Source organism: Clarias gariepinus, chromosome 7 (assembly GCF_024256425.1).
Source record: "Clarias gariepinus isolate MV-2021 ecotype Netherlands chromosome 7, CGAR_prim_01v2, whole genome shotgun sequence".
NCBI lineage: Eukaryota > Metazoa > Chordata > Actinopteri > Siluriformes > Clariidae > Clarias > Clarias gariepinus.
Genome location: NC_071106.1, coordinates 36,394,373 through 36,416,500, shown reverse-complemented (window position 1 = coordinate 36,416,500; position 22,128 = coordinate 36,394,373). Strand labels below are relative to the sequence as shown.

General features: G+C 37.1%; 1 protein-coding gene across 2 annotated transcripts in view; it reads left to right on the top strand.

Moving 5' to 3' along the window:
• Positions 1 to 14,235, top strand: part of glg1b (golgi glycoprotein 1b) — a 42,741-nt gene extending 28,506 nt beyond the window's left edge. The window contains exons 16-27 of one of the 2 annotated variants that reach the window (XM_053500421.1): positions 849 to 937; positions 1,345 to 1,462; positions 2,097 to 2,189; positions 2,822 to 2,959; positions 3,123 to 3,246; positions 5,369 to 5,511; positions 6,902 to 7,003; positions 10,000 to 10,107; positions 10,944 to 11,064; positions 11,164 to 11,270; positions 11,463 to 11,570; positions 12,316 to 14,235. In XM_053500421.1, coding sequence (XP_053356396.1) covers positions 849 to 937; positions 1,345 to 1,462; positions 2,097 to 2,189; positions 2,822 to 2,959; positions 3,123 to 3,246; positions 5,369 to 5,511; positions 6,902 to 7,003; positions 10,000 to 10,107; positions 10,944 to 11,064; positions 11,164 to 11,270; positions 11,463 to 11,570; positions 12,316 to 12,408 — 1,344 coding nt within the window. In that variant the 3' untranslated portion in view covers positions 12,409 to 14,235. Of the gene's footprint in view, positions 1 to 848; positions 938 to 1,344; positions 1,463 to 2,096; positions 2,190 to 2,821; positions 2,960 to 3,122; positions 3,247 to 5,368; positions 5,512 to 6,901; positions 7,004 to 9,999; positions 10,108 to 10,943; positions 11,065 to 11,163; positions 11,271 to 11,462; positions 12,070 to 12,315 lie in introns of those variants that run through there. The other variant, XM_053500423.1, reaches the window with a different exon arrangement.
• The last annotated feature ends 7,893 nt before the right edge of the window (positions 14,236 to 22,128 follow it).

Sequence of the window (22,128 nt, the reverse complement as noted above, 5' to 3'; positions counted from 1 at the left end):
TTATTATTATTATTAAATTTTATAAGAATTGTTCTTTAGAGTAGTTATACGTTACAATATATATTTATGACATATTTAATTGTAATATTAACATTTACAACATACTGATATACTGTATAACTTATCTATAACCATCTATAATCTAATCTATAACAACAAACTATAAAACTCAAATTGAATTATGGCAGCAATGTGTAGAATTATGTTTCAATCAATCAAAAGTCAGTCAATTGATTTAAAAAAAAAAAAATTATATATAGCACTTATTAACAACTTCAAGTTGACCAAAGTGCTTCAATGACTAATTATTCATTTTAACATCAATCATTTAAAATCAGTACTAGATGTTTCCTCTAATGATGTCGTTGTTGCTGTCATGTGACCATCAGTAGAGTGTATTTAAAGAAAAATGTTGTTAGGCTGTCGGTATCGACAATATCAGTAGTAATGGGGGGGGATAAAGATATAAATGTCTTTTTTTTTTTTTTTTTTATATACATGTATTTCATTTTTATTCATAAAGTACTGAGCGAACGAAAGCCTTATTTCTTCATATTTTTCACCAAAGAGCCTGACTTTCTTGAGTTTTAAAACAGAAACATTTGTTCCCATTTCTTACCTTTCAATCTTCATCTTTTAATTGAATTCAATATGAAAAAATAATGGGAATAATTTTTCCTGTTATATATTAATAATAATAATAATAATAATAATTATTATTATTATTACTTAAATTTAATGTAAGGCAGTTATAATAAATATTGTCCCAAATTTCTTATCTTTTGTTTAACTTTTTAAAACAACGTTCAACATTTTAAATAGGTTCCTTGCGTTTCTTTTTTCTCCAGATTCAAATGAAGGACTTTCGCTTCTCCTACAAGTTCAAGATGGCATGCAAAGATGACGTCCTCAAACTGTGTCCTAACATTAAAAGGAAGTATGTCTCTCCCATGCTGCTGTTTCACCTTCTTCTTCAATGATGCTTTATTTACATTTAGGCATTTGGCAGCTTCATTTCTGGCAGTCAATTATTGACTTTGTACTTAGTTTTGTACGTTGGCTTAAGCGGGGGGGTTTATTTTTCATACCAGGTCATCAGTTGCGCATCTTGCTGGACAAGTATACTATTTCTGAGAAATTGTACCTTGCTAAAATATATTTAAAAATATGTAAAATGTCAAATGGTTATGTAGCATTGTGTTAATTAGCCACATTATTAATTGGGTCAACGCAACATTCTCACAAGGAGATGACAAAAACATCTAAAGTCTGTGTCTTCATCATCTCTGTGGCATGACTCCGCCATCTGTCTCTCACCCTCTCTTACGCTTTTCTTTTCTCCAGGAGTGATGTAGTGATCTGTTTGAGCACCACTGTAAGGAACGACACTCTGCAGGATGTGAAGGAGCAGCGCGTGTCCCTGAAGTGTCGCAAACAGCTGAGGGTGGAGGAGCTGGAAATGGTGAGAGAAACCGGCACTCATAATATAATCCATTAGGTAGAAACATAAAAGAAACTGGTGTTTAATAGCATCTAACGGCGTATAATGCCAAGTTAAAGCTTTGACAGTGAAGATGTTAAGGTGCTGTTTCCTTTCCCAAAGGATGAATAGCACAGAGTTAAAGCTTCAATTACAAGCACATCTGACCGAGCTGTTCATTTTGGAGAAGATCAATAGTCTGCGTTAAGGACATCTCCTGTCTAGACATGAGCCAAGTACTTGGACAATAATTCGGACCTATTTCAGCCAGCAGATGTCATGCATTCATTATAAGGTCATGATTATTCTTTTGAGCGAGCATGAGTAACTGAATGTTTGACCACAGTACGGCATTGTTACTCAGACTGGAAAGAATGTGAGCTCGTGAGCAGATGTCTCGAGCACAGCAGACTGATGACAGTGATGGGTTCAAGGCCTCATCCAGATTATCTGTTTCTTTTAAACCCCGTCCAGTGACTAAGAGTTGGGCTAGGGCTGAACATTGATTGATTATTCAGTCAAACTCTTAAATCAAATTACAAATTAAAAATGAGCTTCTGTTTAATCCATTTCTTAGCCCCCAAGTAAAGGAGTTGTGTCGTGTCATTTCTTTCAGTCAGAGGACGTTCGTCTGGAGCCTGAGCTGTACAGCGCGTGTAGGAAGGATATCGAGAAGTTCTGTCATGAGATTTCTTTCGGGAATGCTCAGGTAATCCGCGATTGATGAAGATCAGTGGATCTGGTTTTGAATTGTGATTCTTTTGTGTGCCAGTTCCATGTATCGCTACATTGTCTCCAAAATCGATTTTTAAATGATCCATCACATATTATAACAGAGATGCACCGGCCGATCGGCCAGTGACAAAATAGTTTTTCATCTTGATCAGCCATGACCGAGTCTGACTGAGTGGTGCAACAGAAATTCGTTTTTGAGGCATTACAGTATCATTACATAATGCATTACATTATTAAAAATGATAAAAAAAAATAAATAAATTAAAAAAAAAAACTCGATCTGCCTTTTTCTCCAGACTCCGAAAACCCACTTATTACACACGCTTACACACCAGTCCCAAAACACCATAAGTGCTAATTAGTCTCAAAACACACATTACCACTGTGCAGGGTTTTTATTTATTTATTTATTTATTTATTTATTTATTTAAGGCATTTGGGAGGGGGGGGGGGGATTCTTTATTATCCTGTGATATTGCTTCTTTGTGATGGACTGGTGTCCCATCCATGGTCTATTCCCAGCTCTGGTTCCACTGCAACCCTGACTGGTGCTTACTCGATATCAGAGAATAACATGTTTTCTTTTTTGTTTTTTTTCCCCCTTAGGTCACTGAGTGCTTGAAGGAGAATAAACAGCAGCTGTCTCACGCGTGCCATCAGAAGGTGTTCAAGCTGCAGGAGCTGGAGATGATGGACGCTGAGCTGGACTACCAGCTAATGAGAGTCTGCAAGCAGATGATTAAGGTTAGCGAAACTTACAGGTAAAAAAAAAAAAAAAAAAATAGCAGGTTAATTCTCGGTTAAAGAATCGGGTAAGAAAAGACGGGAAAAAAAAGAAAAATACAAGCTTGTTTTCATTCCTTAATGTGCTATCAAGTTTACTTTCAACCCCTTGTCCTTGTGTCAGCGTTTTTGTGCGGAGTCTGATGCCAAGAACATGCTGCAGTGCCTAAAACAGAACAAGAACAGCGAGCTAATGGACCCCAAATGTAAGCAGATGATCACCAAGAGACAGATTACTCAGAACACAGGTGAGTAAAAAAAGCAACAAACAAAAAGAAACAGTAAATTAAAAAAAAAAAAAAAAAAATCAACTGCAAACATCTGCATCTATTATATTGCGTTATGTTTGTCTGAATGAGATGTTCTCTCATCTGCTTGATTATTATTTATGAAAAGTACATATTCTACCAAAGAGTGTGTCTGTAGCCCTAATCAGACCGGATTCAATTTATACAAAACACACTCAGCTGGGACCATTTCCTTTTTTACTAGTGCTACTTTTGTTTTATTTCCTTCTTGATTGATTTTTGCCATGTCGGTCATTCTCCGTTCTCCTCTGGGAAAATTGCAGTCAGAATTTGATAGTTTTATTATTTATTTTTATCCAGACTTGGTGCTTGTCTGGTTAAACGCCATGTCTGTGGATTTTCTAGCCGGTGATTCATTATGCTGGAAAGAAAAATGTTTGACTGCTTCTGTGTGCTGTTTAGTCTCTTTAGACAGTGGACACTGAAACTCTGTTTCACAGTGTCTTAAATACCTTGCTTACTGCTCCCCCTTGAGCCTTGATTTGTACCGCGCACAGGAACTGTTGACATTATTCTTCTCCGTACTCTGGTACACCTTGCGCACCTTTCATTCTTTGACACAGCAGGTGGCAGTTTGCACCTAGTTGGTTTGCGAGCCACCATTAAATGGGAGAGAAGAAGAAAATGATGGTCCTCATGCTATGCCTAAGATTGATATTACGCGTTACGTGCTTTTCAAACCGCTTTCACATTTCTGTAACAATTTTTTATTTATTTTAAACTTTTAGGTTTAGAAGCGGTTTGTCTGGAGTGTGGATCATAAGACTGTCAGAAAACATTTGCTTTGTATGATTAGCAAGATGAGGATGATGATGATCTAAAAAATTAATAACAAATTACACAGCATTTAAACAGCAGGTTTAATACTTTAAGACCAGTAGAAATATAGCTGCTTCAACTAAATCAGACAATAAATTAGTGCTATTAATATAATCAAATTAAAAACTTCACTGCTTGACGTTGAACGGAAACAACTGAAAAACAGGCCTTCACTTTAACATTAAAGGGATTGAAAAATTTCCCATCGTTCATTGCGTCAAGCTGAAGCGTAGGGAAAAAAAATAGAGCTTCTAAAAGGATTTGTATAATTATCATTTATTTTTGAGGACGGCATCATATTAATAGAACACAATAATTGAAAATTTAATTTAATCACAAAATCCATATTTATTCATTATTATTTTTATTATTATTATTATTATTATTATTAATCAACAATTTATTTACAAGTTATATATGTTTTATAATAGTATCCGTTTTTGTTTTAATAAATATTCAAAATTTAATGTTCATAAGTGTGAAATATTCACAGCAGCAGCGACTGGTATCCAAGTTGCTCATGTTACCATGGTAACGCACGGAGTAAGTGATTTCTGCGCTGGTGATTTCACAGGGTGTTTCAAATTGTGGATTTTTGTCCCTCACCAACATTTCCTGCAAACGGAGCAGGGAGTAGGGAGCACCAGCACCCTGTGAAGTACACTTCGGAATGGAACGCAGCTTTGTTCTGATCAGTTTCTTTCTTTCTGGAGTGCGCTCTGTCACTTTCCAGAATCGTGAATTTAAAAAAATGGATGCTTAACGGCTGAACTGTCCCTGTAACAGTGAGATTCCTTATTCTGGGAGCTGCTAAAACTTCAATAAATAATGACCATCATGGCAAGTTTTTTTTAAACCTCTAGTGTTTAAACACTGATCAGTGAGTGCTGTACATGGTTTAAGTGCTTACAGTATATACACACCGCAACTCATTTATAGTTAATTATTTATTACAGCTTAACATCAGATAGTTAAGGAACCAACCACATGATGCAAACGTACAGATTTGTAAACCATACAAATTTTCTATGTTCATTTTATTGCTATTCATGAGTTTTATCATAAAAAACAAATCTATACATGTCTGTTTTATAAACTAATCCAGACTGAATAGGGCTCTATACAGTGGTGTCTCTCTATAAATATTGTGATTTATGTGTTGTAGAAGGGTTTTTGTTGATATTTGTTGATATGAGTACTTGAATTACTTTAACTTTTTTTCTTTTTTCCCCTTGATATTTAGACTACAGGCTTAATCCTGTGCTACGGAAGGCTTGTAAAGCAGATATCCCCAAATTCTGTCAGGACGTCCTGAAAAAGGCAACCGATTACAGCGAACTGGAGGGCGAGGTCATTTCCTGTCTCAAGCTTAAATATGCAGACCAGGTAGTAAAATATAAATTTTCTGCGTAAATGCTTATACTAAATTCACATGATTTAACATTCAAGGCTTTCGTAATGCATTCGAACCCAACCCTTAAAGAAGGCTGTAAGTTTAAGCTCAGTTTGCAACGTCACCTATTGAATACACTCATAACTGTAGTGATGTTCGAAATGAGTGTTTTAATGAACGGTAAAAATCATCATTCAGTGTTTTCCCGCTTTTGATTGGAACTGCTCTACGTACACGGTGGGTATGTAGTCAGAACAACAAAAAACTGCTGAACTATTCGATTCTTCCCCCATTCTGCACTTGTCTTTTCCCTAATGCGTAGTGGTTAGCACGGTCACCTTGAACCTCCAGGGCCGGGCCATGAATAGAGACACACTGCCTTTAACCAGCCATTTAACTTTTTTTTAAATTATTATTATTACGTACAAAATAAAATTTTTGCGCGTAGCCATGTCGTAGACCCATGAAAGAGGTGTAAATTCGTGCTGCTTATTCGGGAATGGGGTACTATGACTTTTCTAAAGGGTGTGGAGTAAATTACCGACCAAAAAATCCCATAGACTTAGCGTTGAGATCAACTTTGATGGATTGTAATGGAAAGCAAGAATTTTGTAAAAATAAACAAAGCAAGAAGGAATATGTTGTACAGGAAGTGCTCACAATTGCGTTCGCTGCTATGATGATTTCCACAGGAACTTTAAAAACTGAACCTAACTGTGGATCCTGTTGTCTTAGAGACATGTGGGTGGGCTCATTTTACTCAGGCAACCAATCAGTCTCTCAGGTTCATTGTGAAGCTGTCGTTATAAAATGACCTTTTGCCACCAAGCGTCACTCACATTTTATTCAGAAGATTAATCTTTTTAGTTATTATTATAATTTTGGAAGGTCCTAGGTTCAAACCCCACGACTACCAAAATGCCACTTTGGGCCCTTGAGCCAAGGCCCTTAACCCTCAACAGATTTATAATGAAATGAAAAAGTGCTGGGCGAAATATACTGTAATGTAATGTAGTAGTGTCAAGTGCATTTGCAAAACCCATTAATCATCATCATGATGAATATGGCTCTCATGAAGCACCTCAGATTAGAGCCGTTATAAAGGATTTACAGAGCATAGGTAGCAGAGACATCTCAATATCAACTGTTGGAAGAGATTATTGTGTATTTTGGATAAACGTACATTGGGATTAAAAGTGCAGTATTGTTTTACAGTGTAGAAAGAAATAAAAATCAGGAAAGATCATGGAGTTAGAAGGTGTGTCCATATGTTTAAACTTTTTGTGTATATCATCATATTTCTGTCGCCCAGTCCTAGGTTCAAGTATGCAAAATCATAACGTCTTTTTAAGAATCATTTTGAAACTTGCTGTCTGTGTCCAGCGTCTGTCTGGTGACTGCGAGGACCAGATCCGTGTGATCCTGCAGGAGTCGGCGCTCGACTACAGACTGGATCCTCAGCTTCAGCTTCATTGCAGCAGGGAGGTGAGTTAGAGGTACACACACACACGGGCATGTATGTTCCAGCTCAGCTCTACAGCAGCGCAAGTGTGCATGTCGCACAACACCCACTACTTTCATTAGACACTAATGCCTGCACACAATAGCTCACTTCTCTGGACCGGCTGCTGGCTGTATACATTTCTTTTTCCTTCCTTCATGAGAAGGCTTAATAAAAATAGTTCTACTGTGTTGGGCGGGAAGCAATTATTACCTAGAGTGTGAAGTGTCTTAATGAGCACCCGGCTGCCATGAAGAGATCCGCCTGAGTGGAAGTAATGAGGAGACAGTAAGGGCCTTTTAGACACCTTGAGACACTCGCGTTCCCGTCATCCTACAAAGGCACACCCAATACCTGTTAAAGCTCTCATTGTGCTTTGGCGTATGGAGAGATTACATTACCTTACGTTACATTACTCCTCAAAAATGTGGCACAATAAAGAGACAAACATTTCATTACTTAATCCTGACTAAAAATGTTAAGCCGCATTGTTATCAGACTGTAATGAGGGGGTTTATTCATGTAAAAGAGGAATGACGGGGAGAAGTATTTTCAACAATAACTGGATGTTCATTGTCCCAACTTGTGCAGGGATTTGTGTGGAAGATAATCACCATAAAAGAACCTTTTAATAAACATGTAGGTGGTAGTGTGAAGATTTCTGTAACTAGTGGGGTTTAGTGAACTTTGTAACAGATGTCACTTTGAAAGAAAAGGAATTAATTCTTAATAGCTGCTTTAACAAAAGTGTGATGGCGTCTGCATGTCTGAAATCACACTTCACGCTCGTAGAGCGAAGAATTCATGATTCCGTCAATTATAGAAAGTCGTCCAGGTCCTGAAACTGCAAAGCAAACTCCGGACCATCACACTACTACCACCATGTGTGACTGTTGGTATAATGTTATTTTTATCAAATGCTATGTTGGTTTTTACCTTCCAAAAAGTTAAACTTTCGTCAGTTCACAGAATATTTGTCTGAAAGTCTTTCTGAAAAACGTAATCTTGATTATCTCCGACAGCCAGGTAGGTTTGGAGCTTTTTTTTCCCCTTAAAAATAAAATTATCATTTAAAAACTGCATTTTGTATTTATTTACACTAGATAATAATAAAATTAGTTTGATCTGAATTATTTAAGTGTGACAAATAAAAATTCAATTAAATTTTAATGGTATATCGCTTTTAACAATTGACACTGTTGCAAAGCAGCTTTACACAATCAAAAGAATTATCTTTTAACTTTCTTAATACGTTTGTATGAATCAAAATGATGAGGCTGTCCCTGATGAGCAAACCGAGGAGGTTGATTAATAAGTAAGTTAATGTGTAGTTGAATATGGTTTGGTAATGGATAGTTGAATGAAGGTAGTTTAGCGATCACAGAGCAAACAGAACTGTTACTGCCACTGTACGATGTTGGTATTTTCACTGAGTAAAGGGCACAAATATCTGTTGCATACCAATTGATTGTGTGCAAAATTTCTCTCACACACTTGCCAGTGTTGCCAAATGACACCTGCAAAATCTTTCTATTTTCTTTCTAGTCTTTTTATTATTATTTATTTAAGGAAGTCTGATCTGCTAATTCAGGTTCGCTTTTTATTTAAAAGACTGTTATTGACCGCATACATGAATGTTTTCTTCACCAAAAATTTTTTTATGCTTTCAGAATAAATCGTGGACTATTATGTATCTTTTAAGATTTTTCCTAAAACTGCACACGGCTGCAGGACTTATTCCAGAGCATTTTTGGGGAAAAATTAAGTCCAGTCGCGTGTCCGTTACAGCGGACCATCCCATCCCATCCGCACACATTTTGTCACAGGTTTTACGCTAGATGCCCTTACTGATGCAACGGGCTTGTGACCGGTACAGTATCCAGTCCTGGGATTTGAGCATTGGGTTGGAATCAAACCCGGGTTGGTTCAGCACGGCAGGCAAGGAATCCACCAAGGAGCCACCAAGGCCCTATAACATATAAAATCCAACTAAAAATGAAAATTCAACTGTTAACAGCTAAGGCAGTCACTTGTTTGTTCTGAGACACGTGCTGCCAATAGCATCTTTTTGTACTTTTATACTTTGTGCTCATGCCTCAGCAGGGGGCGGGAGACAATCACAGTGCCACTCGGATTGAGTGTGTGACCAATCTGCTCCATAGACTCATCAACCGGGATTTGAACGCACAGATGATTGTGCACAACTGGTCATGATCACTGGTCTTGGCCAATCAAGATAACACCCAATCACTGACTGATCATTCGGTGCCACAATACCACAAACATCAGCACTAGAACTCATACATTCTGTGTTCTACTAAAATTAGCCTATTTTTTTTCCAGGATGAAAGAGATCAGAATCATCTTACTTTACATAGTTACATGAAAAAGTGTAAATGTAAAAGTGTGTGTGGGGGGAGTATGACAGCAGCAGTATGATAGAAACAAAAAGTGTGATATAAGATGGTGTGTGTTTGACAGCAGCCTTTATTGTCCAGGTTCCAAAGAGCAACCTAGTCCTCATTTTATATGTAAATTTTATATGTAAATGAGCAATGCGCAAACAAGAAATGTGTGAAATATCGCACTTAAAAAAAAAAATTAAAAAAAAAACCTTTGAATACATTTTAATGAAATATTCAGTACTTGATTTTTCTAATTTAAACATTAGACAAAGGAATTTATGATGGATGTCACGAACAAAATTTTTGAGCGGTTAATTAGTATTAAGTAGTATTCAGTTCTGATAAATTCCTCAATGTGAATCCACACATCCTAGTCTTTACCAACTTTTTTTTTTACCCTCATTTTATTCAAATAATTTGCTTCTCTTTGTGCCGCAAACCGTCTGCATCATGTTTTATAAGGTCCATTCATCGCGTTTGTTGGAACATGATCTGATTTAATCTTACTTACTTTAAATCTTACTTGATTCCTCACCGCACCGCCTCTCTCTCATCTTTGGTATTCTGTACTGCAGATTACAGAGTTGTGTGCAGAGGAAGCTGCCGCCCAAGAACAGACGGGCCAAGTGGAGGAATGTCTAAAGACCAACCTGCTGAAACTCAGACAGGACGCTTGCAAAAAGGTAAAGGACGAATCATGCGGAAAAAATTTTATTGAGTTCCTTATACACTGCAGTGCTGAGGCTGTAAACTGAATACACAACCATAAGGCGATACTACAAGGGCGAGGTAAAAAGGATCCGCAATTATCCAGTTATCATAACTTCTGATGGCTGTACTGCCTCATCAGCGCTTTCCGTTCAAGGTCAGTGCTGTGAACATGTTAGATCAGTTTTAAAAGTTAACCATCACCTGGAAAATTCATCAATGTTTAAAGTTTTCCGGGATTCTCATCTCAACATCAGGAAAAAAGTTCAACAATGATGTGATCTCGCCATGGCGATGCACATCCGCATACTTCTGGCCACACTTTCTCTGACACTCTGCAAAAACTTTGTGAGGTGTTAAAGCGTCCTTCCTATAGTCCTGATCTTGTTTTGTTGGACTTTCACCCGTTTGGTCCCCTTAAAGCAGCCCTACAAGGATCTTTTGTGCCTTCATGGCTCGTAGCTCAGCAAAAAACATTTGTAAATGAGTAAATACGAAGCCTTGTCGACAGATGCACAAAGTGTATAGAAAAGCAATGAGATGTCGAAAAATTATGCATTTATAAAATAAATTCTACAGCATGAGTGTGAATGATGATGATGAGTTTTGACTCGCCCTCGTACATCTTGTTTCTGTCTGAACTTTGGTCACACTGAACTTGGAGTTTGTAAATATTTTCATTAGGTTGTCATTAAGTTTTTGTTTGTTTGTCCCCTTATGGTTATTTTTATGATGCAGTATCTGGAATGCTTTAATTTTAATTCCGGCCTCTTCACTTTGACCAATTCTCACTGTACATTTATTTGTCTAGGAGGTTTTAAACATGCTCAAAGAGAGCAAAGCGGATATTTTTGTCGATCCAGTCTTGCACACAGCCTGCGCCTTGGACCTGAAGCACCAGTGCGCGGCGATCCCCCCCGGCCGAGGCAGACGTGAGTGTCTGAAATCTCAACAAGCCAATTTATCGGTTTAAGACACCTTGTGTGACGTTTCTAAACATGTGTCGATCTGACTCCACCTCCATTTCACAGAGATGGCTTGTCTGATGGAGGCTCTCCAGGACAAGCGCGTCAGACTGCAACCCGAGTGTAAGAAAAGATTGCAGGACCGAATAGAAATGTGGGGCTACGCAGCCAAGGTTGGTCCATGATGATGTAATAGATGACTGTAGACATTTATAGTGTAGGGAAACACTTTTTTCTGTATTGGGAGAAGTTGCAAGTTGTACAAAATGTTATCCAAGTATGAAAACAAATCCAAATATCGGCGAAACACAACACAAACTATTCTTTTTAATGTTTCCCCCCCACCACACACACACACATATCAGGTGGCCCCAGCTGAAGGCTTCGCAGACCTGGCTTTCCAAGTGTTGACGTCCCCTTCCAAGAACTACATCATGTTGGTGATCGCGATGGCAGTGGGCGTGCTCTTCCTGGTAGGCTTGCTGTGTGGCCGCATCACTAAACGCGTGACCAGGGAACTAAAGAATAGGTAGAGCCTCCATCCCGAGCTTCTATATCTCAGACTCATAAATATATTCAAAAGAAAAAGACAAAAAAAAAAAAAAAAGACGAAGGTGATTTCGATCATTTTTGACCACACATCCACCGGTCTAACCCTGAGCGTTCTGCTTTATACCATCGCTGACCCGGGACGCTGTACTGTAAGTGAACTCGTGGTGGGGTCAAGTGTTGCATTACGGCTCGTTCTGCTCCGTGCTGCCCCCTGCTGAGATCGTCCCAGGATACACAGATCAAACCTCTACACACGAGCGTGCGTTCTGAGACGCTAATCTGTGCTTTTTTTTTTTTGTTGTTGTTTTTGTTTTATTGAATGCTTGATTGACTCACTGTGCAAATGACATGCCATATTGGTGACAGATTCTGTCTACTATTTTCTTCACTCCATTGCATAACACTCCTTGCCCCCCCCCCCCCCCCACCCAAGATTTTTTTTATTTCTCTTTTTTATTACTCTGAATTGTTGTAGATATTCAGTCATACAGATTAATTTTTTAAATGGTTTAAAGATCAGGTTCTGTTGTCACAAATCAATGGATCTGAACAAATTAGGTCTGTTTATAATTTTTTTTTTTTATGCATTAGTCTCTATGTTGTGAAATTAACACACACATGTTGGTTTGTTCATCTTTATCATTGATGTGTGTTACCGATGTACAGGCGGGAGTGTACTTTCTCAATGGGACACTAGGATTCAGATTTGCCAAAACCTTGGACTGGAAGTTGGAGATGCAGAAACTGGAAGAGTTCTGAGAATCACAGGACAGAAGTAAACAAGCCCTAATTCTAGAACTGTCCTCACAACCTTTTTTTTTTTTTTTTTTTGTGCATTTACAATTTCTCAGGTTCTACAGTTTAGTTTTGATCAGATGCTCTGTGTCACAACTTGCAGGAAGTTTAAGGAATGCAAGTTAAATCATTTTCATTTGCGAAGACTTTTAAATTAATTGCAAGCATTAAGGCGTTCATGCAAACAGCTTAAGTTTAAATATTTTATTCTAAAATGCGTCCTGAAGATAAAGAGTGTGTTTGTAACTTTTGGAGTTGGACGTCGCATTATAATTCCTGTGATTAGTAACAAATAATTAAATAACCTTGAAAAATGAAGGAACACAATAGTAACATTAAAATGTCATAGAATGGAGATCTGGGATTCTGCGCAAGCTTAGAACAGAGGAACATGAAGTTTATACAGTGGTACCTCGGCATACTCCTAAAGAGCTGAAAATTTTGGAAGAAATTGGCCTCTGCATGCAAAGTATTTTCGAGCGACCGGACCGACCCGAACACCGTTCTAAGTGTGTCTGGAGAAGTTTGTTTGCGCCAGAAAAAAGCCAAGTGAAGTTTTTATTATTTTTTTTACTTTCAGTTTTTTGATTTAGTGAAGATGTAGCACTACGGTTCCCCATTAATGTTATCAAGGGCGGTAAAAAAAAAAAAAAGTGAGACACTTTCAGCTTTTTTTTTTTTTTTAAAGCAGCCGGTGCCAAGAGGAATCATAAGGTTATAGGAGGTTTAATTGAAGTTTTTTTTTCATATTATACTTTATTTACATTTCTCTTCTAAATGTTTATTTGTTTTTATATACAAAAACATGATTATAGTCATGGATAAGTGGAAATTGATATTAATGTTAATATTGGTAATATTTTTGGGTGGCTCGAACAGATTATCTGCAGTTACATTATTTCGTATAAGCAAATGCGTTTCACAATATGAAATTTCACCTTAAGAACTCGCCTCCAGAGCGGATTAAATTTGTATGCCGAGGTACAGCTGTATTACTGTTCCGTGGTTTGGGAATCCAAAGTTACTTATTTACCAACTTTTTTTAACCAGTCTGCATTCTCACACTTATTGAGTCAAAACGTCAAGATATGAGAGAAAACAGTTTTGAAATCTTTCCCTCGCTTTTGAGACATTAGCGAGAGCGAGGCTTACTCCAGTTTAAGAACAAAAGTTATTTTTTTCGTTCGACACGTTTATCAAGCAAGAAAAAGTAAAAAATAAATTTTATGTTAATTGGTTTCTTAAATGCAGTTCTTTCCACCCATGGCCTTATTTATTATTCATTTTCTATTTTATTTGTGTACCGCAAGATTTTTTTATTTTTATTTTCTTCCCCATTTTGAGGTGAATTTGACCTAAAGTGTGCCTGTATGTCCCACAGTCCATCCTGAAGTGCTGAAACATGTCCCGTGATCGGACATGTCAGTTTGTTCGATTTTTGCCTTATTCACATGGCGCGGGCTATAAAATTGACTTCTGTGAGTAATTTATCAGAACATGTGCTTTTGTACCGACTCTGAGAGCTGAGATTCCATATTTCAGAATACAGGAGATGGCTGAAGGGGACAGACTCGACTAGGGGTTTTTCACTGAGATTCATTCACATTGTTTCACCACAAATACACTATGGACCAAAGTTTTTGGCCAAAACGCTTCACTTGGGATACGGGGTCTGATTGATTGGTTGAAACACCTGAATTCAGTAATAATACAGGTTTAGCCAAATACTTTTGTCCATAAAGTGTACATGATGAACAAATGGAAAAGCAAGATGCATTTCTTGTCTTTAGGAGTCTGAGACTGCTAGTAAACCTCATTCTTTTCTGACTTTTCTTTCTTAAACTTTTCTTAACAACAGGAGTGAAAAGTAAAATCTTAAGAATATTAACAAAAATTGTAGAGAAGATCGTTTGCTTCAGTGACTTCGCACACTCGAGCAGGGACGGGCTTGAACGCACAGGTCTGTGTGAAATCTGATGATTTGTGTTTGAACAGATCCATCGCTTGCTTTAATGTATGGGTTACGACTCCGATCTGATCTCTTCTACAAAAGCATTAACATCGATATATTTTTAATATCTTTTTTTCCCTTTTTTTTTTTTTTTTTTTGCTCCCCAACATTTTATTCCCAGTGTTGTCTCAGACATTCCGTCCTCACTGTATATTCACCGAACATCTAAAAAAAAAAACAGTGTTTTAATTCCACTTTACACACACACTTCAATAGCCAATTACAGTATAATATAACAACACCTTGAACCTGATAACGGTGGCTGCAGGGATTAAATGCAATGCGGTCAAACTTAGTATTTTGTTCTTCACAGGCCATCTGTTGTGGCTCTTTAAGCGGAAATTTTTGTTTTGGATTTTGAATAATGATTGAATTTGTAGGTTTTCAAATAAATGGGTAAAAACACTGGAAACACGTGCAATAATGTTTCATAAAAAGTACAAGACTAAGTTAAGAGGATTTTACACGAGCATAACATCTTTTCCTTAATAAAGCTAAATATATATATAAGAATCTGCTGATTTGTATTATGATGTAAGGTATCTCTAACAGTAAATATACAAGGGCTGTACGGAGAGTATTGCAAAAGTGGGAATAACCATCATCAACTGGCATAGCTGTACTGTGCAAAAGTCTGTCTTTTTATTCTTTTAGGACTTTTTATTGATAGTCAGTATAAAAACATTTCCGATTAAAAGAAAATATATAAAAGTCAGTATTCCAGCCCAAAAGTTACAGAAAAATTTTTATGCCAGAAAAGAAAGCAGCAATTTATGAAAGCGACCACTTTTCATAAATAAACTAGCCATGTTTTGCAAATCAAGAAGAAGCAGATGCAGCAGTCAAAGTCCTCAGAATGATGTGGGTGTTTCTGCAGGATGCTCAGTAAAACTATTCTCCTTATTAATCTGCAACAATTATACATGGGACTAAAAGGTTTTCAAAAGCTGTCACACCAATGTTTTTTAAGATATTCTTGTGCTACAGCATTTATTTGCATGTGCTTAAGACTGTAGGTTGTTCAAATTGTATACTGTATCTTAGAGTAAATCTTCCTCTATACAAAGGTACCACTCAACATGTTCTCCATCACAAGCCATGGACCTGCGCCATCGCTGAACCCGACTCTCGAATCGTCTTTAAAAAAAACATTTTACGTCAATGACATTATTGACGAGAGCAATGTGCACCGAAGTTATACACACTTTCGGTACAGTCCTGTATTCCCAAACTCATGCACCTTTTCTGCTTTTTTTTTGGTTGCTGAGACACGTTTTATTGCGATATTATTTTCCTTTCTTTCATAACCAGCTAGAGGCTTCTTTTATATAGAAATAAATACAAAAGTTTTTTCTTTGTTTTTAGGACAATGATGATGGTATTCTGTAAATAATAAAGCTAGTCCCCCTTTTTTTTAAGTAGGTTTGGATCAAGTCTTCTGACTGTACATGCCTATATTTTGTAGATAAATGTCCTCGCTGAATTGTAAATACAAGTCATGATTGTATGATGAAATTTTTTTTTCTTTGGGGGGGGGGTTGATTTGTTTGTTTGCCCTCTAATATAATCAACATTACTTTCTTAGTCTAAACTGCTTCTATTATTCAGTCTTTTACCTTTTTTTTTTTTTTTTTTTTCCTTTCTCCTCAAGCCTGGGCAGATGGACATGTGAGACAGATGCACTTTTGTTTAGTTTGCAAATCTGAAGTGCATGACTGATGGAGTTTATTGTGTAATGGATAAGAATGTGATGGAAGTGATAAAAAAAATGAAGAAGGGTACAGACTCGGGAACCCAAGATGGAAACCCAGCTATATATAATTTTTTTTTTTTTTTACATTTAAACAATGTAAACAAATTTCTTTCTTTTTTTTTTTTTTTTTTTTGTACTGTCTGTAGATTATTCCTCAGAATGGCTTAAAACATGGACTAAAACCATCTTGTAAAAAGCTCTGACTGATTTTATTTACAGCCATGCAATATGGAGATGTAAGAAAAACAGAAAAAAGGTGGATTTTTTTTTTTTATGTCTGTACAGATTCTGATTGAGTTTAATAAGACTATATTAAGATTTCCTTATTTGTGGTCTGTTTTTTTAAATTTATATTTTATTTTACGTTCACTAATTGTAAACATGATCCCATGTGGAAACGAGATGATGGTGGTGGTCACGGTATATGGCCAACTTTATAATTATTGGCACCTTTGGAGAAGATAAAACTTGTCCAGTGCTGGGTCAGATTTTCCACAGACGCATTGTTGTAGAAAATTTTGACAGACGTTGGTGTATATGGCTTAAATATCAATAAATAAATACAAAATGAATAGATTTTACAATACTAACATTACAACAAGGAAATACCTGAACATTCAGCTGAATTAATGTTTAAAGATATTTTCTGGATTTTATCCAGATTTTATTAAAGCTGCCTTGTCCTCTAGAAGATCTTAAAAAAAAGAAGTCACCCAATGAGATGGACTTTGGCTTTTGGCTTTTTTTTTCTTATTTCTTTTAAGGCGAATTCCAACAAGAGCCCATGAGCAGTGTAATGTTTTTTCCCCCCTCACTGAGGAAGAAGTCACAAGCTAACTTGTGGTCAGTGGAATAAATGCCCCCTTTTCAACCTGTTTAAAGGAGTCAACAAAACCATTTATTTTATTTTTATGTAATTAATATTAACATGCATTATATCATCACTCTTATTTATTCAGATCAAATCCTCCATTTTTTTTTGTCCTGATGTACATTTTAGTACCAACAACATTCAAAGAAAAGAAAAAAAAATGTTGTTTAAATGTCTGCCATTTCGACCATTAAAGCCTCTGATCTCTCTGAAGCGCAAGACATCACCAACCAGTCCATAAAAATCGCAAGAGTTTCTGAAATCCTTAAACCGGCCCATTTGACAGCAAGAAAAAGAGGAAACCCTCGTCACAGAGGTGTTATGAACTTTCCACACCTTCCAGCTTTTTAGGAGGCTGCAGTCAGAGCGCGGGGGTGGGGTCGGCATCTCAAAGGCCCAACTGTGAAAGGTCGACTGGATTGGGGTTTGAACTCCTAACAACCATGCAAGGATCAAAGAGATCACATTTTTCCAGCATGTAATGTTTGATGTAAACAATAACTGAAGCTCTTGGCCTGTATGTGTGTGATTTGATGTGTTTTGTATTTTGCTACATGATGGACGGATTTGATGATTGTATTAATGGATGGATGTTCCTAACAAAGTGACAGGTGAATCTGCAACGGCCAGGCTTATTTTACTGGAGTAAACCAGTAAAACCAGTAAATAAGATGAGCTGCAGTCTGTGTATGCATGTGTGCATATGTATATTTATCATACATTTAATATATTCACCAGTTTTCCCTCCACACGGAGGATGTACTTTAAGCCACAGAAGATTAGTTCTGAAATGACTGGCTGTGCGGAGTACTGCTTGTATTGAAGTGTTTTTCATCTAAAGTTGACCTAGAATGCAAAAGTGTGGTAGGGAAATGTGCTCAAGCAACAAGGAAGACTGTAGTCCTAAGAAGATTGTCAAGCGAATCTGATTCAAGACATAGGGAGAACTTTACGAGGAGTGGAGTGAGGCTGGAGTCGGTGCATCAAATGCATCACTGATGCAACCGTTAGATTCCTAGTATGAAGCCATTCCTGAACCTGAGACAACATCAGAAGAGGCTTAGTTGGGCTAAGGAGAGAAAGAACTGAACCACTGCTCAGTGGTCCAAACTGCTCATTTGGCTCAGCCCGCAGGGCCAAAACTACCCCTGCTAGTCTACTGAGCGTGACCCGCCCTGAACCCTATAGAAAATCTCTGGGCTATTGTATAAGAGAAAGATGGGAAACGCCTAATCAAACAATACAGACAAGCTGAAGGCTGCTATCAAAGCAACCTGGTTTTAAATAACGCATCAACATGACCACAGGCTAATCATGTCCATGCCATGTTATCTGGTATTAAGGTGTAAGTTTACACAATGTCAGCCACAATGCTTTACACAATCAAAAGAATTATTTCAGTTTGTATAAAATGTGAATGTGTATGAATCAAAATAAGATTGACCCTAATGAGCAAGCCGAGGACGACAGCACCAGTGGCGAGGAAAACCTCCCTGAGATGACGGTAGGAAGAAACCTTGAGAGGAACCAGCGTCAACAGGGAACGTATTCTCATTTGGGTGAGACGGATAGCTGGGATTAGGAAAGTTCAGTATAACAGTTGATGTGTTTAAGTTAACAAGTCCAGGTAGTTATTGGAGGCTTGGGTAGACTGTAGGAAACTCCAGTCCTAAACTATCGAGCGACTGCAGTCTCAAGTCCTCAGAGAACTGCTCTGCATCAGCAGAGGGCGTGTCCGTCTTCGTGGTAAAGTGGGACCATCCCCAGTGACCACATGCATCCCAGGCAGACCACACGGGGCATCTATGCGAGGAAGCATCTCCAACCAGGAAGCGGTAAACTAGGACGAGTCAGACAGGTCCGGGGGAGAAATGGGGTCTGGATCAGTGGCAGCTCAGGAGCGACATGTATAGCTCGACAAAGAGACAGAAAGAGAGAGAGCAGAAGAGGAGAGATAACAGTTAGGTATGGTCACAGTCATATAATGTATATATATATAACTTTTGGGCTTTGTAAGAAAAAGCTCTGACCCAAACCCGGACCCTGGAGGTGCCACCATGCCTGCACATACTGTTTAATGTATCATTTTTTCCCTATTACAGTAAAATCATTCTTTCTATTCTCCTAGCTTATTTTCTTATTTTATAAACAGTTGTACAAGCATTTAATTGCATATCATCCTCTGTATAGTCGTGGATGTGAAAGCAGCCCTACCAAAGCCTACTTTTTTAATGCTGCCTTTTTTCCCTGCACCTCGTCTCTTTTGCCAGCAGATGGCGACATTTATATACATTTAGGTCTACACACACCTTTTTACAAATCAGGGAAGGGTTTAGGATCATGTCCACACATTAGAATAAAGGCTGTATAGTATAATATTTCGGATCAGGGTGGTATCATCAGCCAAAAATATGTATACACACTTATGGAAAAGAATGATGTATATTATATTAATATAATGTTAATAGTATTATGATATAATCTATATTTATATTTAACGTATAACAATTAATTTAACATTTACATTTAAACTAACACGTTTATTTGTGGTCTGATACGTTTGAAAACTGTTCATAAATCCCAATTAGTTGTTGAAATAATTTTGTTTATATAGTGTTTATATAGTGTATATATATATAAAACATTATTTTTGTTAAATAACTATTATTTTATATAGTGATTGCATTCATAATAATTTGAAAATTTTGTGTGTGTGTGTGTGAGAGAGAGAGAGAGAGAGAGAGAGAGAGAGACATGATGACATGAGGGGGGTCTGGGAGGGTAATCAGATGCATTGTAGTTTTGAGGCCATGAACTTGGCCTTTGTTGTGTTTGTGTGTGTGTGTGTGTGTGTCTTGGTCTTGTTCCCCCCTACAGACTCGCCTTAGGCGAAACAGCACACGCGCGTGCGTGCGCGCGTGCGTGTGTGTGTGTGTGTGTGTCCATCTAGTCACGTGGTCTGACTGCACCGTTATTCGCGGTTATTCGTTATTCGCCATAACCAAAGCCCCAGGTTCAGAGCCTGTCAGGAGAGCTGATTCATCCGGTGTTTATTCCTGCATTAATGCTCTGCCATGCAAAATGCTTAGAGAGAGAGAGAGAGAGAGAGAGAGAGAGATTACTGAATGAGAAAGTCGTATTTGGGAGAATGAAAAAAAAACCTGACAGACTGTTATATACTGTAGTGTCATAAAAATGAAATCTAAAGTAATCTTTAAAATTCTAACAAAGATTCTGGGTGTTATTATTGTTAATATTATTATGGTTATTATTATTAATATTATTATTATGATTATTATTATTATTATTATTAATAACAATAATAATAATAATAATCACAATAATTATAATAGGCAGGAGTTCCTCACTGGTTAAGGTGTTGGACTGCTGATTAAAAAGTCCCAGGCTCAAACCCCAGCACCACCACCAAATTGGGCCCTTGAGCAAGGCCCTTAACCCTAAACTACTCAGATGTGTAATGAGATAAATGTAAATCGCTCTGGATAAGGGCACCTGACAAATGTCATAAATATAATAACTATATTAATAATAATGCAATATTACGAACTATTTTTGTTTACATGTTTGTAGAAGTGTAGTTTTCTTGGATTAAACAGTTAAAGTTGAAGAGATTTTAAACCTAGAACCATGTATTAACCCCACAGAGAAGCCTAACATTATTATAGGCTTTAATGTGTAAATGGGTTTATCTTATATTTATTATTTCAAATTAAGTGATTCTTCTTCTTCTTATTATTATTATTATTATTAGTAGTAGTATTAGTAATAGTTTGCCTTGTGTATTGTTTAATACATAGTCTTTTTCCAATAATTGTACATAACAGCACATAAGTAGATTACTATTCAGTTGTTTGGCTACACACCAGAAGCCTCGATGCCTCTCAGGGTAAGTGTCTAATTAACAGCATAAGTGTGTAATTAACACACTGAATGCGTCATTAACATAATTAACAGAGTTAAACCACACAAAGGTTAACTCCAGCAGGCTGCACGAGCAGATCGGGGTGTAATGAGAGCAGGAGAGGTTTTATTCGTGCTCATGAGCAGACCCATTGTAAACAACACATTCACATTGAAATCAAATGGAGCTTGGCAGTGGGACAGACACGCGACACGCGCATGCACGCGCACACACGCGCGCACACACACATTTTGGCTTTGAGTGGCTTTGAACCCTATTCACCATGTACGAGTCCCTGCGGTACACACATAAACACACACACACACACACACACACACGGACGAGCAGCTCTCACAGCGGTAAGTGTGCTGATTTAACGCGTCTCTGTAATTACATATACATAGGGTTCAGATATTCTTTAAAAATGTTCATATATATAAGAATATTTTTGAATAATATCAGAGCAATTACATAATATATAAGGATTAAACTCATGCTGTCTACCAGTTAAAATGTCGAAATAAATTCACATCATACACTTGGTTGTCTGTTTTGGTTGTCACTTTTTTTGTTGCAAAAAATAAAATAAATTAAAATGATAGAACAAACCCATAACACGAACTAAATATATGTTGTACAAAATAGCGTTTTATTACATATTACAGGCTGTATAAATAACCAACAGTTTCATTATACACATACTGTATAAAGACATAGGGTTTTTTCCATTTGTATGAACATTTTTCTTCCTGATCATGAAATTAATTTCAAATGTCATATTTCATACAAAAAATAAAGGTAACAAAGAGAAAATAAAGGTAATGTAAATAAGAGGTTTGATCACGTGCCCACCATGTTATAAAGATAAGCATGGTGTATATATATACAGTATATATTATATAATATATACTGTATATATAATATAGTATACATGTGTGTGTGTGGGTGGGTGGCTGTGTGTGTGTGTGTGTGGGGGGGTATTTATTATTTCTTTCAAATAAAATTTCCTTCTTCGCCAGTTTGTCCTTTATGACGTCACCATGAAGAAATCCTTAAAACCAGTGGCCACAGAAAAAAAAAATCATGATCAGGGTTACTACAGAAAATTTAACATGATCCACGAGACA